Source organism: Cervus canadensis, chromosome X (genome assembly GCF_019320065.1).
Source record: "Cervus canadensis isolate Bull #8, Minnesota chromosome X, ASM1932006v1, whole genome shotgun sequence".
In the NCBI taxonomy this organism is placed as follows: domain Eukaryota; kingdom Metazoa; phylum Chordata; class Mammalia; order Artiodactyla; family Cervidae; genus Cervus; species Cervus canadensis.
This window is the reverse complement of record NC_057419.1, coordinates 114033954-114052751: the sequence shown is the minus strand read 5'-3', so window position 1 is coordinate 114052751 and position 18798 is coordinate 114033954. Positions and strand designations below refer to the sequence as shown.

The following is an 18798-nucleotide window of genomic DNA, read 5'->3' as shown; positions in this document are numbered from 1 at the left end:
ATTGTGGTGCTTGTTGCCACTGCTCAGGGAAGCATCTCTAAGTTCAAACAATTAGTTAATGTGATCAAAGCAGGAAGAGCACATATGTTTTCACTTTATTAAAATATTGCATAGATACAGAGCAGTTGGGCACATCCATTCTAAGGCACTGTCCTGGTTTGAATGCAATTCCACAAGAGAGAAAAGAGAAGCCATTACATTCAGTATTATTTACCTCTACATTCAGACTCCTCCCCTGTTCCATGTTTATTGCTACTGGGATCTCAATTTTATCCCCAAACTTATAGCAGCATCATACTGGGACCTGGATGACAAAATGAAGGACACATCCTGGCTCTAGTACTTGGTATGAATTGACACTTAACTACAAACTCTCTTGCGCTGCTCTCCATTTGTTTCCCAACTCTTGTTTAACTAAAGATATTATAAACTCTTTACAAATTAATTTTTAATAGTTTCCATTAAGCCTAGAACAGGACTAGTTAGGCACATAGTACATACCCCCACAATGCTTATATTAAATATCAGTTGCAAGAACTTTAATGGAATAGAAAAAAATATACTTTCCCTAATTCTAGTTTAAGGAAAGGATGACTGGTATCTTCACAAAGGAAAATACTTGAATGTCCTATTGCTTGCATTTTTTAACAAGGAACTAGGCTGAATGAATATTTTCATGTATTAACAGCTTTAACTGACAAAGAGAGTTCTTCCTTTGCTATAGGAACTTGAGTCATTACCACTAGTATATGAGAACATTTATATAAGTAGCAATGTGTGTGTGAGATTATAAGTAAAATTCAAAGAGGTTACAAATCACTGAGCAACACATAAATATCTGAATTACTGACCCTTACCTCCTTAAATGATGTGTTTATGTTACATAAAAAAAATAAGTGTAAAGATTATTTCATAAAAGCCTTGAAGCAACCAGAAATAGCTAGGCTTGGGAACAATCAGGTTATACAGATAGCTATAGAAATATGTGTTAAAGGCAGTGTGTTCCAAGAATATTTGCAGAATACGAGCTCTGTGGGTTATTATTGGGTATACATGAAAACGGGTCCTGGGGTCAAACAGGATTGCAAAACACTGAGCCAAAAGAGGTACTTTTTCCATCTTCATGAGAGGACCTCTCAGAATCCTCATAGGCTGATGTGCACTGTGAATCTACAAAGCAGAAATAGCAGGAAGGGATTCCCAAACTTACTTGCAAACTATCTTATAGAAATAGGTGTTCTATGACACACACTTAGGGAGACACTGAATTAAAGAATGGGTAAAATTTTAAAGCACTGAGAGACACACAGTTGAATAGCAAAGGAGAGTGAAAAGCAATGGATACTGGTTCCTCAGTCAGTGTAAATTAAATTAGAGTCTACTTGTATGACTTCAACTGGCAAATGGGTTCTTCCACAAAGAGTTGACTTATCCTGGGAACAAAATAAATCATCAAACCAATACTCAGCTCTGAGCAGCATCACCCCAGACTGCCAACTAAGCAGATTAGTCAACTTTGCAAAATTCAAAAGTAAAGATTAAAATTCTAATTTCTTCAAAAACAAAATTTTCAATGGAAAGAACCCAGTTCATAGCAGGCAAACGAAATTCTCTTCATCCATGTGTTCCTAACACATTTTTATTATTTCATAAAATACACTGTCTCCTTTGTTGTCACTTGGGACACATATAAAGTTTTAAACTAATATAATCACTTTTAATAATGACAGAATAATTATGGTAATACTGTAATAGATATGCCAGATAAATATGATAATCCATTATGTTGACCCTACCCTGAAAAGGATTGCCATTATTTTTATGCTGACATTTATGATATGGTTGGCTTGGTTCACAAAAATTGTCAATGTAATAAAAAAAATGAGTTGCAGAGACAGCATAAATCAAATCTATGAAAACTGAAAGAGTAGGTAGATACTCTAGAATTCATATAACTTGGAAGATGGGTTTTTAAAGTAGAAAAAAAAGCTTTTCTTTTCTTACAAGCTCAAACAAAAGAATTCTTCCAAGACAAACACGCTGCTGCATGTTTAAGATTTTGTTTTGGGGTTAGTTATCAATCTCTGTAGGATTTGTTTCCTTTAACAATCCTTAAAGAAGTCCTCTAAAGTGAGTGACTTGGTGCATAATAAGGCCTGCTCTCTGTCTGAAGCTTTTAGAACAATGACTACACTTGTATGGCTTCTCCCCTGTATGAATTCTTAAATGAATAACAAGGCTTGGTCTCTGTCTAAAGCTTTTCCCACAATAATTACATTTAAAAGGTCTCTCTTCAGTGTGTGTTCTCTGGTGCAAAGTAAGAGCTGTCAGCCTACTAAAACTCTTCCCACAATTATGACATCTATGAGGTTTCTCACCCGAATGAGTTTTCAGGTGTCTTTTAAGACTTGATCCATGACAAAAACTTTTCCCACACTCAAGACATTTATATGTTTCTTCTTCAGAATGGGTTCTCTGGTGCCCTATAAGGTGTGACCGCCGAGTGAATCGCTTTTTACACACAGTGCATTCATAGGGTCTCTCCCCTGTGTGAAGTCGTTGGTGTCTGTAAAGGTCTGAACTACGGAGGAATCTCTTTCCACATTCAGGGCACTTATGAGGTTCCTCTCCTGAATGAATTCTCTGGTGCCCTGTAAGTTGTGACTTTCGAGCAAAACATTTCCCACACTGAGAACATCGGTGAGGTTTGTCACCCGGACTCTTCTTCTTATGGGGTCTTGGGTTGAGAGGTTCTTCCAAGTTGGAGCTCTCAGGTTTCTCTCCTGCTGAGGGGTTCTGATGCTCTACAAGTTTTGTTAAATCTCTCTGTAAATCCTCTGGAGGGGTTTCCCATTGATTTTCTAGCTGTACATAGTCTTTTTGCAAAATGGGGCCATGAAGAGCATTCCCCTCTAAAGTAACAATAAATGGATACATATTCTCCAGTTTTTTCTGTTTTTCTGAAGTATCTTCTTCATTTTCTATTCCAATCTCAAAACCTGAGAGAAGAAACAGAATACAGATCTCACCATGTCCCACATGGAAAAGAACATGAGGGAAAATGAAGAGTTTATATTAAACCATTCATAGAAATAGAGATGTTCCTTAGTAGAATCCAAAACTCTTTACCCTGATCAAGGTTGATTTTTTTTCTTTTCTTTCTTGTGTGGTATCAATGAACAATTACTTACCTAACTTGGAATCAAGTAATTGCTTAATTTCTTTGGAATCTTGCAGTTCCTTCACCCATGCCTCTTCTCTATGTTCCAATGGAAAGCTCACGTCAAGTTTTGGTATTGGGTATCCTTGCCAGAAGAAAGATGAGAAGCATAATAGTTTGGGTTATCAAAGGTTTTTACAGAGTTAAACATGGTATCTTGGACATGTGGCTACTTAATATTCACTTCCTCCTCAATTACTATTACATCACCTGGAATCTCTTGCAAGAGTCTTTTTTCTTTAAAGATAAGAACAAAAAATGAGAGAACAACCTTTTGTATTCAACTTAAGGCACTCTTCCTCTAACCTATGGAAGGGGAGTGAATCAATTCTGTGCTGAAATCAATACACTAAATTGCTACTTTATCTATTTTGATAATAGAATTATTTAGGTTAGAGCCAAGAGAGTGAAGTGAAAGTGTTAGTCACTCAGTTGTGTCTGACTCTTTGTGACCCATGGACTGTAGCCCACCAGGCTCTTCTGTCCATGGACTTCTCCAGGCAAGAATACTGAAGTGGGTTGCCATTTCCTTCTCCAGGGGATCTTCTCGACCCAGGGATTGAACCTAGGTCTCCCACACTGTGGGCAGACTCTTTACCAACTGAGCCACCAGGGAAGACCCTAGGTTAGAGCCAAAATATGAAATAAATCTTCATAAAGTTGGCATTGAAACTGAGAAATGCTGATATTGAGTACTATATGAAGAGAAAGAGGTAAAGCCAGAAGTTTTGCAACTGCTTATTGGAATAATTTCAATTGAGATTTCCAAATTATAATGGAAACTGACTGGGCTGACAACCAGAAAAGCAGTTTATGTTTGCTTCAGCTGAAATTTGGAAGTGGACTGATTCTCCTGAAATTACCCCAAGTAACCATTAAAGAGTGTTTCTCACTATCAGGCTAAGGACAACTGAAGAAATTTCTCCATTCAGTGCCCCCTCCCCGTGTCCTATTACTCTCTCCTTATTGAGAGCCTCTCTGCTCAGTCTCTCTCCACACCCCTTCCTCGCCTTGTCTGCTCTGCCCAAGTTAACTGGTCCGTCCGTCATCAAGTGTGGGTTGGAAGTAGCTCATTTGAGATAGAAATGCAGCATGATGTTTAAATATTAGCACCATTAAAATAATATTAGCAGGTTAATTTGATGAATTTTAACCATTATATCAAAACATAGGAAGTGGACTAAAATATCTTATTTTATATTTTCATGGAAAAAAAGATCTTTTAAGATTAAGAAACAAAAATGTGCTTCATATAAAATTCTGTTTAAATTCACTATATTGTTTTTTTGGGGGGGGTTTCAAAGCTAAGAATAGGATGAGAGGGCAATGAGACCAAGGTCAAATAAACTGGAGGTCACAGGTCAAAGGAAAGCTGCCATTATGTATTAAAAATGGAAGCAAACTGAAACTTGAAATAAGCAGAGAGAGTAGCAAAGGCCTACGTGTCAAATACTGATGTATAACCTAAATGCAGGAAGGGAGACAGATTTCCAGTATGATACCATGAGGAGCTCTGTAGACCTATTTCCCAGTTTAACTGGTGAAAATTATTAAAAATAATACAAGAAACATTTAAAGTCTAGGAAATTAAGAAACATCTATTTTTAATACCCCCAGAAGGGGGAAAATGGAATAGAGTTACATACAAGAAATATTTCTACATCTCACTGACATTAAGTCAGTATAAATCTGAAGCTGATTATAAGTCAAGATGTACATGTTAACTCTAGAGTAACCACTAAGGGAATAACTAAAAATTGTGAAAATTCATTAAAGTCAGTAAAATGTTACATTTAAAATATTTACTTGGTGTCAAAGAAAGCAGTAAATGACATAGAGGGACAAAAAAGATATGAGACATAGATATGAGACATATCCAAAAATGAAAACTAAAATAGCAGATACAAATCCAACCATATCAAAGATAAGATTAAATGGTATGAATTAAACAACTCAATCAAAAGGCAGAGATTGTCAGACTGGATTTTTAAAAATCCAACTATATGCTATCCAAGGAAACACACTTCAGATTCAAAGATACAAACAGATTGAATGTAAAGGGACAGAAGAAGATATGTCATGCAAGCAGCAAGCAACCATAAGACAGCCAGAATGACTATATTAATATCAGACAAAATAGATAGTAGAACAAGAGAATCACTTCATAATGATAAAAGGATCAATCCACCAGGAAGATGTAACAATTATAACCATATGTGCACTTTGCAGTAGCAAAATATATGAAAAAAAAATGTAAAAAGAAATAGACAATTGATAACAATAGTTGTGGACTTCAATACCTCTTGCACCGCTAGATAGAAAATTTAGGCAGAATATCAACAATAGAAGACTTTAAATACCATAAACCAACTAAACATCACAGACGTTTACAGACAACACTCCACAGCGAACAACAGCAGAATATACATGCTTCTTAGGTGCAGAAAAAATTGTACAGGACAGTCGAGATGCTCTAACATAAAATAAATGCTCAAAAATGTTAAAGGATCACATTCCCCCACTAAAATGACATCATAAATAACAGAAAGAAAATTGGGAAAGTCACAAATATAAAGAAATTGAACAACACATTCCTAAGTAACCCATCAGTCAAAGAAGAAATCAAAAGGGAAACTAGAAATATTCTGAGGTAAATGAAAATGAAAACTTTGGGAGGTAAAACCAGTGCTTAGTTAGAGGGAAATTTATAGCTATGAACGCCTATATTAAAAAGGAAGAAAAATCTCAATAACCTAACTTTACACCTTATACCATACCCTGGATGCAGACAGGAAATGTGTGCTCAAACTTGAGCTTCTTCCTGAATGTTAACTTCATGCAATTTTTAATTATATACCAACTCCACCCCTACCCACCTCCATTATTCTGCATAACACACAGATCCTTATGCCTCTGGGGCACTCAGTCTCCTCTTCCTGGACTCTCAGAGCCCTGCTTCTGACACTATCACCAGTTTATATTCTCCAACCTATGCTCAAAGCCTATGTCAGTAGAGGCCACTAACCATTCCCCTTGACCCGTCTCCCACCCTTCTGACCTGAGTTCCCATCCTCTAGTGACTGCAGCCATGAAATTAAAAGATGTGTGCTCCTTGGAAGAAAAGCTATGACAAATCTAGACAGCATCTTAAAAAGCAGACATTACTTTGCCAACAAAGGTCCATATAGTCAGAGCTGGTTTTTTCAGGAGTCATACATGGATATGAGAGTTGGACCATAAAGAAAGCTGAGCACGAAAGAATTGATGCTTTTGAACTGTGGTGTTGGAGAAGACTCTTGAGAGTCCCTTGGACTGCAAAGAGATCAAACCAGTCAATCCTAAAGGAAATCAATCCTGAATATTCATTGGAAGGACTGATGCTAAAGCTGAAGCCCCATTACTTTGGCCACCTGATGTGAAGAGCTGACTCATTAGAAAAACCCTGATACTGGAAAAGATTGGAGGCAGGAGGAGAAGGGAGCAACAGAGAATGGGATGGTTGGATGGCATCACTGGCTCAATGGACATAAGTTTAAGCAAGTTCTGAAAGATGGTGAAGGACAGGAAGCCTGGCGTGCTGCAGTCCATGAGGTCGCAAAGAGTCGGACATGACTGAGTGACTGAACTGAACTGAAAATATAGAAGCAACCCAAGTATACATTTATGGAAAATGGATAAGCTAAATGTGATATATACATACAAAGGATTATTATTCAGCCTTTAAAGGGATGGAAATTCTGACATATGCTACAACATGAATGAACCCTGAGAACATTGTGCTAAGTGAAATAAGCCAGTCATGAAAAGACAAACACTGCATTATTTTACATGAGGTACACAGAGTAGTCAAATTCATTAAAACATAAAGTTGAATGGTGGTAACCAGGAGCTGGTGATGGGGTGGGGGGCAGGGTGTGGAATGTAGAAATGAGAAGTTGTGTAAATGGGTATAGAGTTTCAGTTTTACAAGATGAAAACAGTTATGGAGATGGACGTTGGGAATGGCTCCACAAAATTACAAATGTATTTAATATCTCTGACCTGTACACATAAAAATGGTTGAGGTTGCAAATCTTAGGTTGTGGGTATTTTATCATGATAAAAAAATTGAAAAGAGAAAAACAGGCTTCCTGAGCAGGGCCATTAGCTTAAGGGATTTTCAATCCCACTCAATCTAAGGTGCTTTGTGACCAGCTATTCCCAGAGAGATATTTCCTCCTTCTACTCTTGATCAGAGTGGCCCATTTCCATCAGGCATTCCCCAACCCTAGAGAGCTCTTGAGCTCTCAAAACAGAAACCAAAGAAAGGAAATCAAACCCTTGCCTTACCAGGGTCAAGAAAGGGCTGGCCTTCCCCAGCAGCACTGAAGCTCAGCTCCTGAGGCCCAGCTTGTGGGATCCATGCCTCTGCCACTGGGACTTCTGGGGCAGGTCCCATTACTTGGAGTGGGGGTGACTCCAGGTGGATGTTTGGTGGTATGTGTGCCATTCCCACTGGTGCCAGTTCTTCCAAGAGCATTTCCTGCCTATCAAGCTGGAGGAAATGCCAGAACCATCACTAAAAGTCCAGACCATCCCTGCCCAGTAACAATATAATGCAAGCTACCCATGTCCTTTTAAATTTACCAGAGGCCATATGAAACAAAAAAGGAAACAAAGTTAATCTTAACAACATAATTTAACCCAATATATCTAAAATATCATAATTTCAGAATGTAATCAATTTAAACAATTGTTAGTGAGATATTTTACCTACTCTTATTATTTTTTTAATTTATTTTTATCTCTTGTTTCATATTAAGTTTTCAGAATGTGCTGTGTATGTTATACTTAGAGCATATTTCAACTTGGAATAGCCACATTGCAAGTGCTTAAGAGCCACACTTGGCTATTGGTTACTGTGCTGGGTAGTGCATGATTAGACCATACAAAGATAAAATCTTATATGGTAAGCTAAACCAGAAAGACAGAGAAAGGGAAACCATAAATTCATCCTGTCCTAGGAGGCAGGGAACCTTGGATGACTCCTGCTCAGGCAGGCTAACAACAGAGCCCAATCGACACCCCCTGCTGGAGTGCCCCTAATGCCCACCCACGAGTACTTCCTGCCTTCTCCCAAAGATTCTGCCTCTGCTCAGCTATGGGTTTCACTCGATGGTTCTGAACAGAGACCAGTGCCACCACCCCTATGGGGCATTTTGCCTAGGATGGTAGGTGGTGGCTATCAGAATGTACTGAGCCAGAGATGGGAGTCTATATAATTCACAGGGAAGAATTGCTCCACTTCCCAAACCATTTAGGAATGTTCCCTCAAACACTCACATAGGTAAAAAGAATCTGTCAAGGATCTCACCCTGTTGGTTATATAAACACAAAATATTTTTGCATATTTTAGCATGATTTGGATTTTCTAGAAAAGCATTACTTTGGCAATCAAAGAAAGACTATACTATTTATTGTTCCAATTGACCAAGAGTTATTTGTCACTTTGAGAAATCCTATGACCAGCAGCAACACCACTCATAATGTTTGAGTGTACCATATCACTCAGAAGTTCTGGCTGTCACATTCCCAGTGTATCTATGCATAGAGTTAAGCAAATGACAACTCCCTAAAGTTTTGGTGCAGTCAAGCCCAAATACATGCACAAAAATGCTTATTAGTTCATAAGAAATCACATTCCTTTTCTTTTATATTCCTTCTAGACTCTACTCAACTCAGGGTTGGCAATATGTTCTTGTAAAGAGACAGACAGTAAATATTTTAGGCTTTGTGGGTAGTACTCGAGTACTGGTCTGTTGTCTCTTCTTTTTTTAACAATCCTTCAAAAAGGTAATAACCATGACTATTTCGTGGGTTGTATAAAAATAGGCTTTGTGTAATATTTGGCCCACAGGGCACTTATTTTTTCCCTAATTTTGTATATGTAATTTGTATTATTCATAAATTTCATTTTAGGATAGTAAAAGGGACATAACCAAATATTTGTTATAGAAGTGGAGTTGGGTTTAATAGTTGAGACTATCTGGAGCCTATTCCAGCAGAAGGAAAAATTGGAAAGCTCCAGCAGGGAAATCCTGTGGTACCAGTCAGAAGGTCTGATCCAAGATCCCAACCTCTTTTCTCACCTGCTGCTCTGGTATCTCAAGTTCTCTCTGTAAGTCTTCTATCAGTGACACAACTCTTTCTCTGTTCTCTGGGCAATGTTCCCTCACCCAAGTCTCTATCTCTGTGGGGAGAATCGTTAGGAACTGCTCCAACACCAGCAGCTCCAAGATTTGCTCCTTAGAACGCATCTTTGGCTTCAGCCATTGACAGCAGAGTTCCCAGAGTTTGTTGAAAGCTTCATGAGGCCCAGCTGCTTCTTTGTACTGGAACTGCCGGAAGCGCTGGCGGAACACCTCACAGTCAGTATCATATTCTTGAAACACCGAGCCCTGATTCAAGGAGGCCTGGATTGCACAACCCAGGGCCACAGCCATTGCCCTCTTCCAGCAATGTGCAATTTATACGGAACTTGAAGTGGCAGATTCAAATTTCTTTACTTCTGTTATCCTCCAGGTGGAGCCACCTATGTATACGCTGAGGTCGGGACAAAATGAGAAAAGAGAAACAGTAGTGGTTACCAGAGGGCAGATTTACCTCCCTTAACTTGCTTCCTTTTCTCCAAAGCCCTAAGGAAGCAAATCAATCTTTGAGGGGGATGGAATTGAGAATCTGATGAAAGCCATGAACACTCTTCTAGAATAATACACATCACATGAAATTCTGCATTTAATTTCAATAAGGCTATAAAATCTTCAAGACCATCTATGGATTCTCTAGAAATGTACTCTCCAATCTGGTATTCAATAGTCCCATGTGAGTTGGGGGGAGAGATAAATTAGGAGTTTGGGATTAACATATACACATTACTATATATAAAATAGGTAAACAACAAGGACTTACTGTAGAGCACAGGGAATTATACTCAATATCTTGCAATATCCTATAACACAACAATGTAAATTAACCACACCTCAACAGAAAAAGTGGGTTTCCCCGATAGCTCAGTTGGTGAAGAATCCGCCTGCAGTGCAGGAGACCCTGGTTCAATTCCTGTGTTGGGAAAATCCAATGGAGAAGGGATAGGCTACCCATTCCAGTATTCTTGGGCTACCTTTATGGCTCAGCTGGTAAAGAATCTGCCTGCAATGTGGGAGATCTGGGTTCGATCCCTGGGTTGGGAAGATGCCCTGGAGAAGGGAAAGGTTACCCACTCCAGTATGCTTGCCTGGAGAATTCCATGGACTGTATGGGGTTGCAAACAGTCAGATACGACTGACTTTCACACTTTGACTTTCAACAGAAAAAAGCAGGCCTACATGGATGCTTAAATTAATTAAACTAAAAATTCAATTTCTCACTTATACTAGCCACATTTCAAGTGCTCAAGTGACATCTTTGTGTGGACATATATACAATGGAATATTACTTAGCCATAAAAAGGATGAAAATATTGCCATTTGCAGCAATATGGATGGATCTGCAGATTGTCATACTGAGTGAAGTAAGTCAGACACAGAAAGACAAATATCATATGATATCAAATGTGCAGAATCTTAAAAAATGATACAAATGACTTATCAACAAAACAAAAAGTTACAGATGTAGAAAGTAAATGTATGGTTATGAGGGGGTAAGGGGGGGAGGGATAAATTGGAAGGTTGAGATTGACATATACACACTACTATATACAGAACAGATAACTAATAAGGCCCTATTGTACAGGGAACTCTACTCAATACTCTGTAATGGCCTATATGGGAAAAGAATCTAAAAAAAGAATGAATATATGTATAACTGGTTCATTTTGCTGTACGCCTGAAACTAACACAACACTGTAAATCAACTATATCCCAACAAATTTTTTTTAAAAAGGAGAGACATCTCTGCAGAAAATTCTATTGGACAGCTCTGCTCTTGAATTCCATGGACCTAAAGCAAAGAAACCCTTCCCTTAAACGAACCCCTCCAGATTTAGTGGCTTCTGAACCCACTTCCAACCTAATTCCCACTGTCTTGTGGTTTTGCATACAGCTAGGCCACAGAAGAAATGGCAAGCAATATTTACAATGGTGAAGAACCCTAAAAGTTTATCTACCTTTGAGGAGCCCTTAGTCATCTTCAACCATGGGGATCTGAGCTAGACTCATGCCTTGCAAAGACAGTAAACCACCAATCCCTTATTCCTCCCCGCTAGGGGTCACCTGTAGTTCAGCCAACACCACCATGACCCTCACCCTGAAACAGCATTCTAAGTGACTTTCTCATGAGAAAAATACATGGCAACAAGGCAGGCCAGCAGGAATCAGGTCTGCATTAATAACCAAGGACATTTCTCACATTTGTCACGCCTCGTGCCAGGTACTGTTCTATGCCTCCCACATATATTGGTTCATTTAGCTCTTACCCAACATCAGGAAGTGGGCTCTAGTACCGTGTCCTGAACACAGGTGAGAGACTGAGGTAAGGACAAGGAGGACTGAGTAACTTGTTCCAAGTCACACAGTAAATGCCAGAGGGGAGTGGCAAAGAGTTTGGAACCGACCTACTACTGCAATGCTAAAGTCTAAAAACATCCAAATGTTCTCAGTGTGATCTCTGAGGTCACAGAGGCCCTCACATACATGTCTCCACAGATGCCAACCCTAGTACCCACCCGGGCACTGTGGCTCTTCTCTGTCTGTATTTTCGGGGGCATCTCATGTGCCTCTCCTCCTTCTTGGAGTGGGACAAGGAAAAAATACTCATGATTCCAGCCAGTCATCTCAAATGGACACAGTCCCCATCTCACCTTTATCTTGATGGTAGTCTGGGTTTTGGCGTCAGACCCATCTAGTGATAACCTGCTAGCTGTGTGATGCTGACACCCAGGGCTTCTGTCGTTAACACGAGATAATCACAGCATCTCTTTCCTAGAAGTTCCCTCGGCAGAGCCCACTGCAGGGAACAGCAGCATACTTGGCACAGAGGAAGTGCTCAGGAAAGGTCATTTCCTAGGAAGCTTCTATTTAACCTCCACCCTGCCAAGACACCTAAATATCTCGGGGGCACCCAGGGACGTGCCTTGAACGTGCTCCAGCCTCGCAGCTGGGCAGCCCTTCCCCACCGGTCCCAAACCTTACACCACGTCGACCAGGGAACTGACCCTCCGGGTTTCCCCCGCGTCGGCCCCTCCGGAGAAAAACTTCACTCCATCCCAGGGCGGATGGCTCCTCCCCAAACCCTCATGAGTGAACCCGGGCCCACAGGGCCCGTGGATGAATAAGGGTGTAAACAGAGGGCACTCGGGAAAAGGATCGGGGGACAAGCCAAAAAGCGGGTTGAAAATAGGGTACCCGCGGTGCGGCGCGGCCCCAGCGCGCTCCCGGGGGAGGATGTTGAGCTCCCCGCCCCGGAGAAGCCCGGGAAGGCCCGGCGGGTCGCAGGGGACGGCGGCGGGGACCCGGGCCGGACATGGGCCCTCCGCCTGTCGCTCCTTCCCGCGCCCGCCGCCCGATCGGGACTGGAGGCGGCGGGTTAGCTCAGCCCGAGCGAGATGAGAGCCCGGCTCCCCGCGCCCGCGCCCGCGCCCCAGGGACGGCCACGCCCTCTGGCCGCTCCGGGACTCACCGCCTCAGCGCCCGCGGCTCTCCCAGCCTCACCGGGTGCAGCTGCCCATGGCGCAGGCGCGCGGTCGCGCTGCGGACTACAACTCCCGGCAGGCTCCACGACACTCGCCCAGCGATCTGTCTCTAAGGATGCTGACGCGGGAGAGGCTGGGATTTTCCTTGGCCTCCCTCGGCCCTGAGGCCTCTTTGGAAGCGATCCCATTTCCGGTCTTAAACGCCTGTACATTCCCGGGGATTGGGTGGGGCATGCCGCTGTTCTAGATCCTAGCGATGGCTTCTCTCCCATCAGCCCTAGAGTAACTGGAGCGGCTGGGGACTTCCTGAAATCCGTTATGACTGGATCAATGCTTCTCAAACCTCTTTTTAGGAAGAATTTCTTGTGAGGACCTGTTAAAAATTCAGCTTTCTAGGCTCTCCCCCGACACCCGTACGCATGGGATCTCGCGTGAGCTGGAGGATTCGCATTTTAATAAGCTTTCCTGGGGATAATGACCCTGATCTTTCCCTTCCGCATCATAGTGCCCTTGAGCTATCTTTGTATTTTCCTCTTAAAGAACTAGGATTTGACGAAGCTCAGTTCAGTTCAGTTCAGTCGCTCAGTCGTGTCTGACTCTTTGCGACGACCGCAGCACGCCAGGCCTCCCTGTCCATCACCAACTCCCGGAGTTTACTCAAACTCATGTGCATTGAGTCGGTGATGCCATCCAACCATCTCATCCTCTGACGTTCCCTTCTCCTCCCGCCTTCAATCTTTCCCAGCATCAGGATCTTTTCAAATAAGTCAGTTCTTCGCATCAGGTGGCCAGAGTATTGGAGTTTCAGCTTCAGCATCAGTCTTTCCAATGAATATTCAGGACTGATACCCCTCTCTGATTTCGGCCGCCACCAGAGAGCTCTTGGATCTTTAGGTCGCCAACATGGCCCCGCCTCTTGTCTTCCAATTGGTCTTTCGCTGTTCCCGCCCCCGGAGTCAAATTTTCACTTCTGGGAGGTCAGCGGTGAATTTTGGCCAGGCCAGAGGCAATGATGTCATCCGGAAGATGTAGTCCTCACATTTGACCCGAGCTAGTTTGTATGTGTGTCCTCACATCTGACCTGAGCTAGGGATGTGTGTGTGTGTGAGCTAGGGATGTGTGTGTGTGTGTGTGTGTGTGTGTGTGTGTGTCTTTGGACGCCAAACTTTGGTGTTGGTCCAAGACAGAGAAAAGAGCTGCCGGCAACCGTGCCTCCCAGAGGCGCTGGTGGAAGCTAGGCTGGAGGCAGGCACCCCACCATCCCGAACCCACAGAGGCCAAAGCGCTTGAAACAGCTCTGTCTGAGCTGGAGTTGGGCTCATGGACTGGGACTTGGCACCAGGGACACGCTGACTCCTGCAGATTTTGTGTATTGTTGCATGGCGCACCAGGTACCTTCACCAGCTGTTTTGGATGGTTTCCCGGCTTAGATGGTCTGCGTTTGACCCCAACTCCCAAGAACAAAAAGAGGTCCTTGTTGTGAAACCAGAGAAGTTTCTGTGGCTAGAGCCAAAGGAGGCCCCGCTCCAGGGCCTCTCATCTGCATTTCTATGGATTCTGCTGCTGGTCCCCAGAATCACTCAGGCGACTCCTTGAGCTTTGCCATGGATGTGTGCCTTTGGCTGGAGAAGCGCATGGAGCAAGTCCTGAAGCTTCTGGTGATGGAGCAGTTCCTGACCATCCTGTCCTAGGAGACCCACAGCAGGGTGCACATGCAGCTTCTGCACCATCCAATAAACTTACCAAGAAGCTGTGACTCTTTTAAAATGCATACAGACAGAGCTTTTGAGAATGAGGGAAGAGGTGACTGAGAGAGAGATGTTTTATGTGGGCTTTGGTGGCCCCGACTGGAACATCACAATGTCTTACTTCCCCTCAAGAGTCTCCTGAGTAGAACGACATGGGCAAGTGACTTTGTAGTTTAGTCTGGAACTTTCACCCTCCAGATTCCACCCCCAACCCAAGCACACAGAGGAACAGTGTAGAGTGCCTGTCTCCACAGGGAGGCAGGTCACTGCTGCAAATAGTCAGTGTCATCTTGGATCAGAGGGATTTGGATCCTGGCTCTGCCTGCTGCTCAGTGGCAACGTGACTTGGGGCAAATCACTTTCCTCTTTGGGCCTCAATTCCCTTTTGGTTAAATGGCATCTGGGATTTTGAGGATTTAAGGGAGACCAGCGTGTACATTTGGATCACATAGTCGATGCTTAAAACGGAGCAGGCCTGGTGTGATTTCTGCTTAAGGCACACCCTGCTGCTCCTGAGGCTGACATGGGAGATCCTCTTGAGCTCAGGACTTCTGGGATCCAGGGCACTCTGTGATCGTCCACAAGGGAACATCCCAGCAGCAGGGGACCACCAGGTGGCCTATGGAGGGGTCTGAAATGGAGCAGGTCAAAATTGCCCTGCTGATCAGTACCACATTGTGCCTGTGAGTAGCCACTGCCCTCCAGCCTGGGCAACATCTCTAGACCCCGTCCCCCCACCAAACAAACAAATGAAGTTGTTAGCTGTTGTATTAAGGTCAGCAGTCAGGGCTGTGGAATGGCCTCACTCCCGGGCAGGATGGAGCATGACTGCTAACGAGAGAGAGTTTCTGAAGTCTGAAGTCAAGGTGGAGTGAGTGTGGAATGAAAGACCTCAGAAATGGTGGTTTGGGGTCTTTCTGCAAGGGAGGAGCATGTCTTGGAGTCCCTCTTTTAAATTAAACTTTTCATTTTGATGTTACTGTAGATTGACAGGCAGTTGAAAGAAATAGAGATGTCTCTTTCCCCTTTCCCTCATTTCCCTAGTGGTGTGAAGTGAAAATTGCTCAGTCGTGTCCGACTCTTTGCGGCCTTGTGGACTATAGCCCGCCAAGCTCCTCTGTCCATCGGGATTCTCCAGGCCAGAATAGTGGAATGGGTTGCCATGCCCTCCTCCAGGGGATCTTTGCCACCCAGGGATCAAACCCTCGTCTTTTATGTCTCCTTCATTGGCAGACGGGTTCTTTTTTTTTCCCCCATTTATTTTTATTAGTTGGAGGCTAATTACTTTACAATATTGTAGTGGTTTTTGCCATACACTGACATGAATCAGCCATGGATTTACATGTATTCCCCATCCTGAACCCCCCTCCACCTCCCTCCCCATCCCATCCCTCTGGGTCATCCCAGTGCACCAGCCCTGAGCACTTGTCTCATGCATCCAGTCTGGACTGGCGATCTGTTTCACACTTGATAATATACATGTTTTGATGCTGTTCTCTCATATCATCCCACCCTCGCCTTCTCCCATAGAGTCCAAAAGTCTGTTTTGGGCAGAACCTGTGGGCAGACGGGTTCTTTACCACTAGCACCACCTGGGAAGCCCCAAACAAGCAGGTATGAACATTTAATTGTTTGTTAAATTCTTTTTATGGTCGTTGCTTTAAACTTACAGTCAGATAATTCTGATACCTAATTCATTTTGGAGTTAGTGTCACTTGGTTGTCTTTTGTCATTCAAGTTGTGAATTTCCTGCTTCTTTGTATGAAGGGTAGTTTTCCATTGTGTCCTGGACTTTTGGCCTCATGTTAGGAGACAGTGGGTTCTGTGGAAGCTTGGTAGTGTAGCAGGCAGTCTCCCTGTTTGGGTTTGGAGAGCAGGCCCTGGCCTCCTGCTCTGGGCTGCGGTTGTGAAGACAGCGTGATTTTAAGAGCCTTTGTGGGGCCTTTGCCTTGCTTGGTTTATTGCAGGCTACTGGGGCTTCCTTGAGTTCCTGGGGAAATGGAAGGAGTTTCCCCAGGCCAGCCCACCTTGGGATTCTAGGTGAGGGAAAAGGATTCCCCCTGCTGCCCCCAGAGACAGGAATGCTTGCTGTGTGGGGAGCTTCTGGAGGCAAGAGGCAGGGACCAGTGGGGATGGGGAGTATTTCCTGGGCCTGGGCTCTTTGTGGCCTGATTCCCTTTGCTGGTGCCTCCCAGCAGCAGAGTGTCTCTTGGGGGAGTGGGGAGGGCAGTTTCAGGCCCAGCAGAGAAGCAGTGCACTTCCTTGGCAGTGAATGGCAGTGAATGTCTTTCCTAGGGGACAGGAGCCTTGGGTCCTTGAGTGACCTAGGACTACCCAACTATTCCCTTCATTGTTTTTTTTTTTTTCAGATTAAAGCTGAAAGAAGTCTGATATGAAGTGTGATCTCACCATCTCCACTGAGTCTGAGAGCCCCTGCAAAGACTGTTAGAATGAATAGAATTTCCTCTCCAGTGTAACCCAGGAAAATTATATCAACATAAAAACATATCAAACTAGAAGGACTGACAGGCATCTTTTATTTTAACCAGTGAAACAAGGGAGGATTTTGTTATTTTATTTTACTTTTTTTCTGCATTTTCCAAGATTATGGACAGGCATAAGCAGGTAGGTTATATGACTTTTTGGCAATGGCCAGCTCCACCCTGGTGCAGCTCGTGTCAGCATCCACAGCCATTTGGACAAATCCAGGCCATTTCTGTGCCTCCCCAGTTGCCTACCAAGTAAAAAACTCACTGTGTTTTTGGAAGCCAGGGTGAGTTTTAGGTATTTATCTGCCAGCCTTCTGATGACTGGTATGGGCATGTTAGGACTGACTTTAGAGGTTCCTCTATCCATGACTGGTTGATTCCACAGACAGCTTTCAGAAGAGAGCACAGCTGAGAGGGCCTGAAAAAGATGAGGAAATCCACTTAATCCAGTGGACCTAGGGACTTCTTGCCCCACACCCCTGCCACCTCCCTGCCACACACACTTGCTTTTAGCAAGTGGTCATAAGATATTGCTCTGGGGCATAGTATAATTTGAAATGTCAGCCTTATCATTTCCTTCATTCTGTCATATACATGGGTCTGTGTTGAGAATCTCTGTTCTGTTCCATTGACATATTTTTGATTCTTGTTTTAGTTGCTAAATCTATAGTGTAGATCTTCACATCTTGAAACAGCTCACAATCATGACTGTTTCTACATGTTGTTTAGTTGCTCAGTTATGTCAACTCTTTGTGACCCCATGGACTGTAGCCCGCTAAGCTCCTCTGTCTATGGGATTCTCCAGGCAAGAATACTGGGGTGGGTTGCCATTTCCTCCTCCAGGGGATCTTCCTGACTCAGGGATCAAATGTGCAAGAGGATTCCTTATCACTGAGCCACCTGGGAAGTTTTCACATGGATTTTTTTATTTGATTGAATAATCTGCTCATTTCATGGCACAATCCTGTTGAGGTTCATGACTGTGCTTGCACTAAATTCAGAGATGTATTTTGGGACGAACTGATAGGATGGCAGTAATTAATTTTCCTGTCATGCAAGAAATGGTATTTTTAGTCTTAAAACAGAAAACAAAAAGCTTCAAGCACATTTCTCTCTAGTTTCAAAAATTATATTCATGTGTGTTTTGTAGTCAGTGTGAAATGGACACATCATTTCTGCTATTTCATATTTTATTGTTAGAGCACATAATATCTTCTTTTATGTATTTAACTTATATCCAATAGTTTTATAAAATATATGGGTTAATGACTTGTTATTCCAAAGAGACACCCACTTAAGACAAAGGCAATTTTTCTAATTTCCTTATGTAAATAAATTATAGTATATCAATAATATGATATAAAATGCAGCTATTGAAAATGGTGAAGGGGTCCTCTATGTATTGACCTGGAAAGAATATCCAAGAAATAATAGTTGAAGAAAGAAACTTGAAAAACAATGTGTGTCTTAGTATCACATTTGTCTTTCTTCAGAGTCATCTATATTGATAAAAGTAAATGCAAAGAATAAAATCTGAAATATTTACAGCAAGCAAATGGCAGTTCTTCTGGGGTAGGAGTGTAAGATGGGGGAATAAAGAAAAGGGGTGGAGAGATGGATTACTAGTTGATCTCTGTAGATGTAATGTATTTTCTACAACAAGAATCTAAAAAT

At 42.7% G+C, this 18798-nt stretch overlaps 1 protein-coding gene across 2 annotated transcripts; it reads right to left on the bottom strand.

Moving 5' to 3' along the window:
• Positions 1 to 77: 77 nt before the first annotated feature.
• Positions 78 to 13520, bottom strand: ZNF449 (zinc finger protein 449). 2 transcript variants are annotated; one of them, XM_043459273.1, is made up of 6 exons: positions 12411 to 12755; positions 12057 to 12202; positions 9349 to 9802; positions 7550 to 7754; positions 3192 to 3305; positions 78 to 2999 (listed from the first exon to the last, which is right to left on the bottom strand). In XM_043459273.1, exons 3-6 carry the CDS (start codon positions 9700 to 9702, stop codon positions 2113 to 2115), a joined length of 1560 nt encoding a protein of 519 aa, XP_043315208.1. In that variant the 5' UTR covers positions 9703 to 9802; positions 12057 to 12202; positions 12411 to 12755; the 3' UTR covers positions 78 to 2112. The 2 variants fall into 2 exon arrangements, with proteins under 2 accessions (XP_043315208.1, XP_043315206.1); XM_043459271.1 differs by lacking the exons at positions 12057 to 12202; positions 12411 to 12755 and adding an exon at positions 12875 to 13520.
• Positions 13521 to 18798: the final 5278 nt, after the last annotated feature.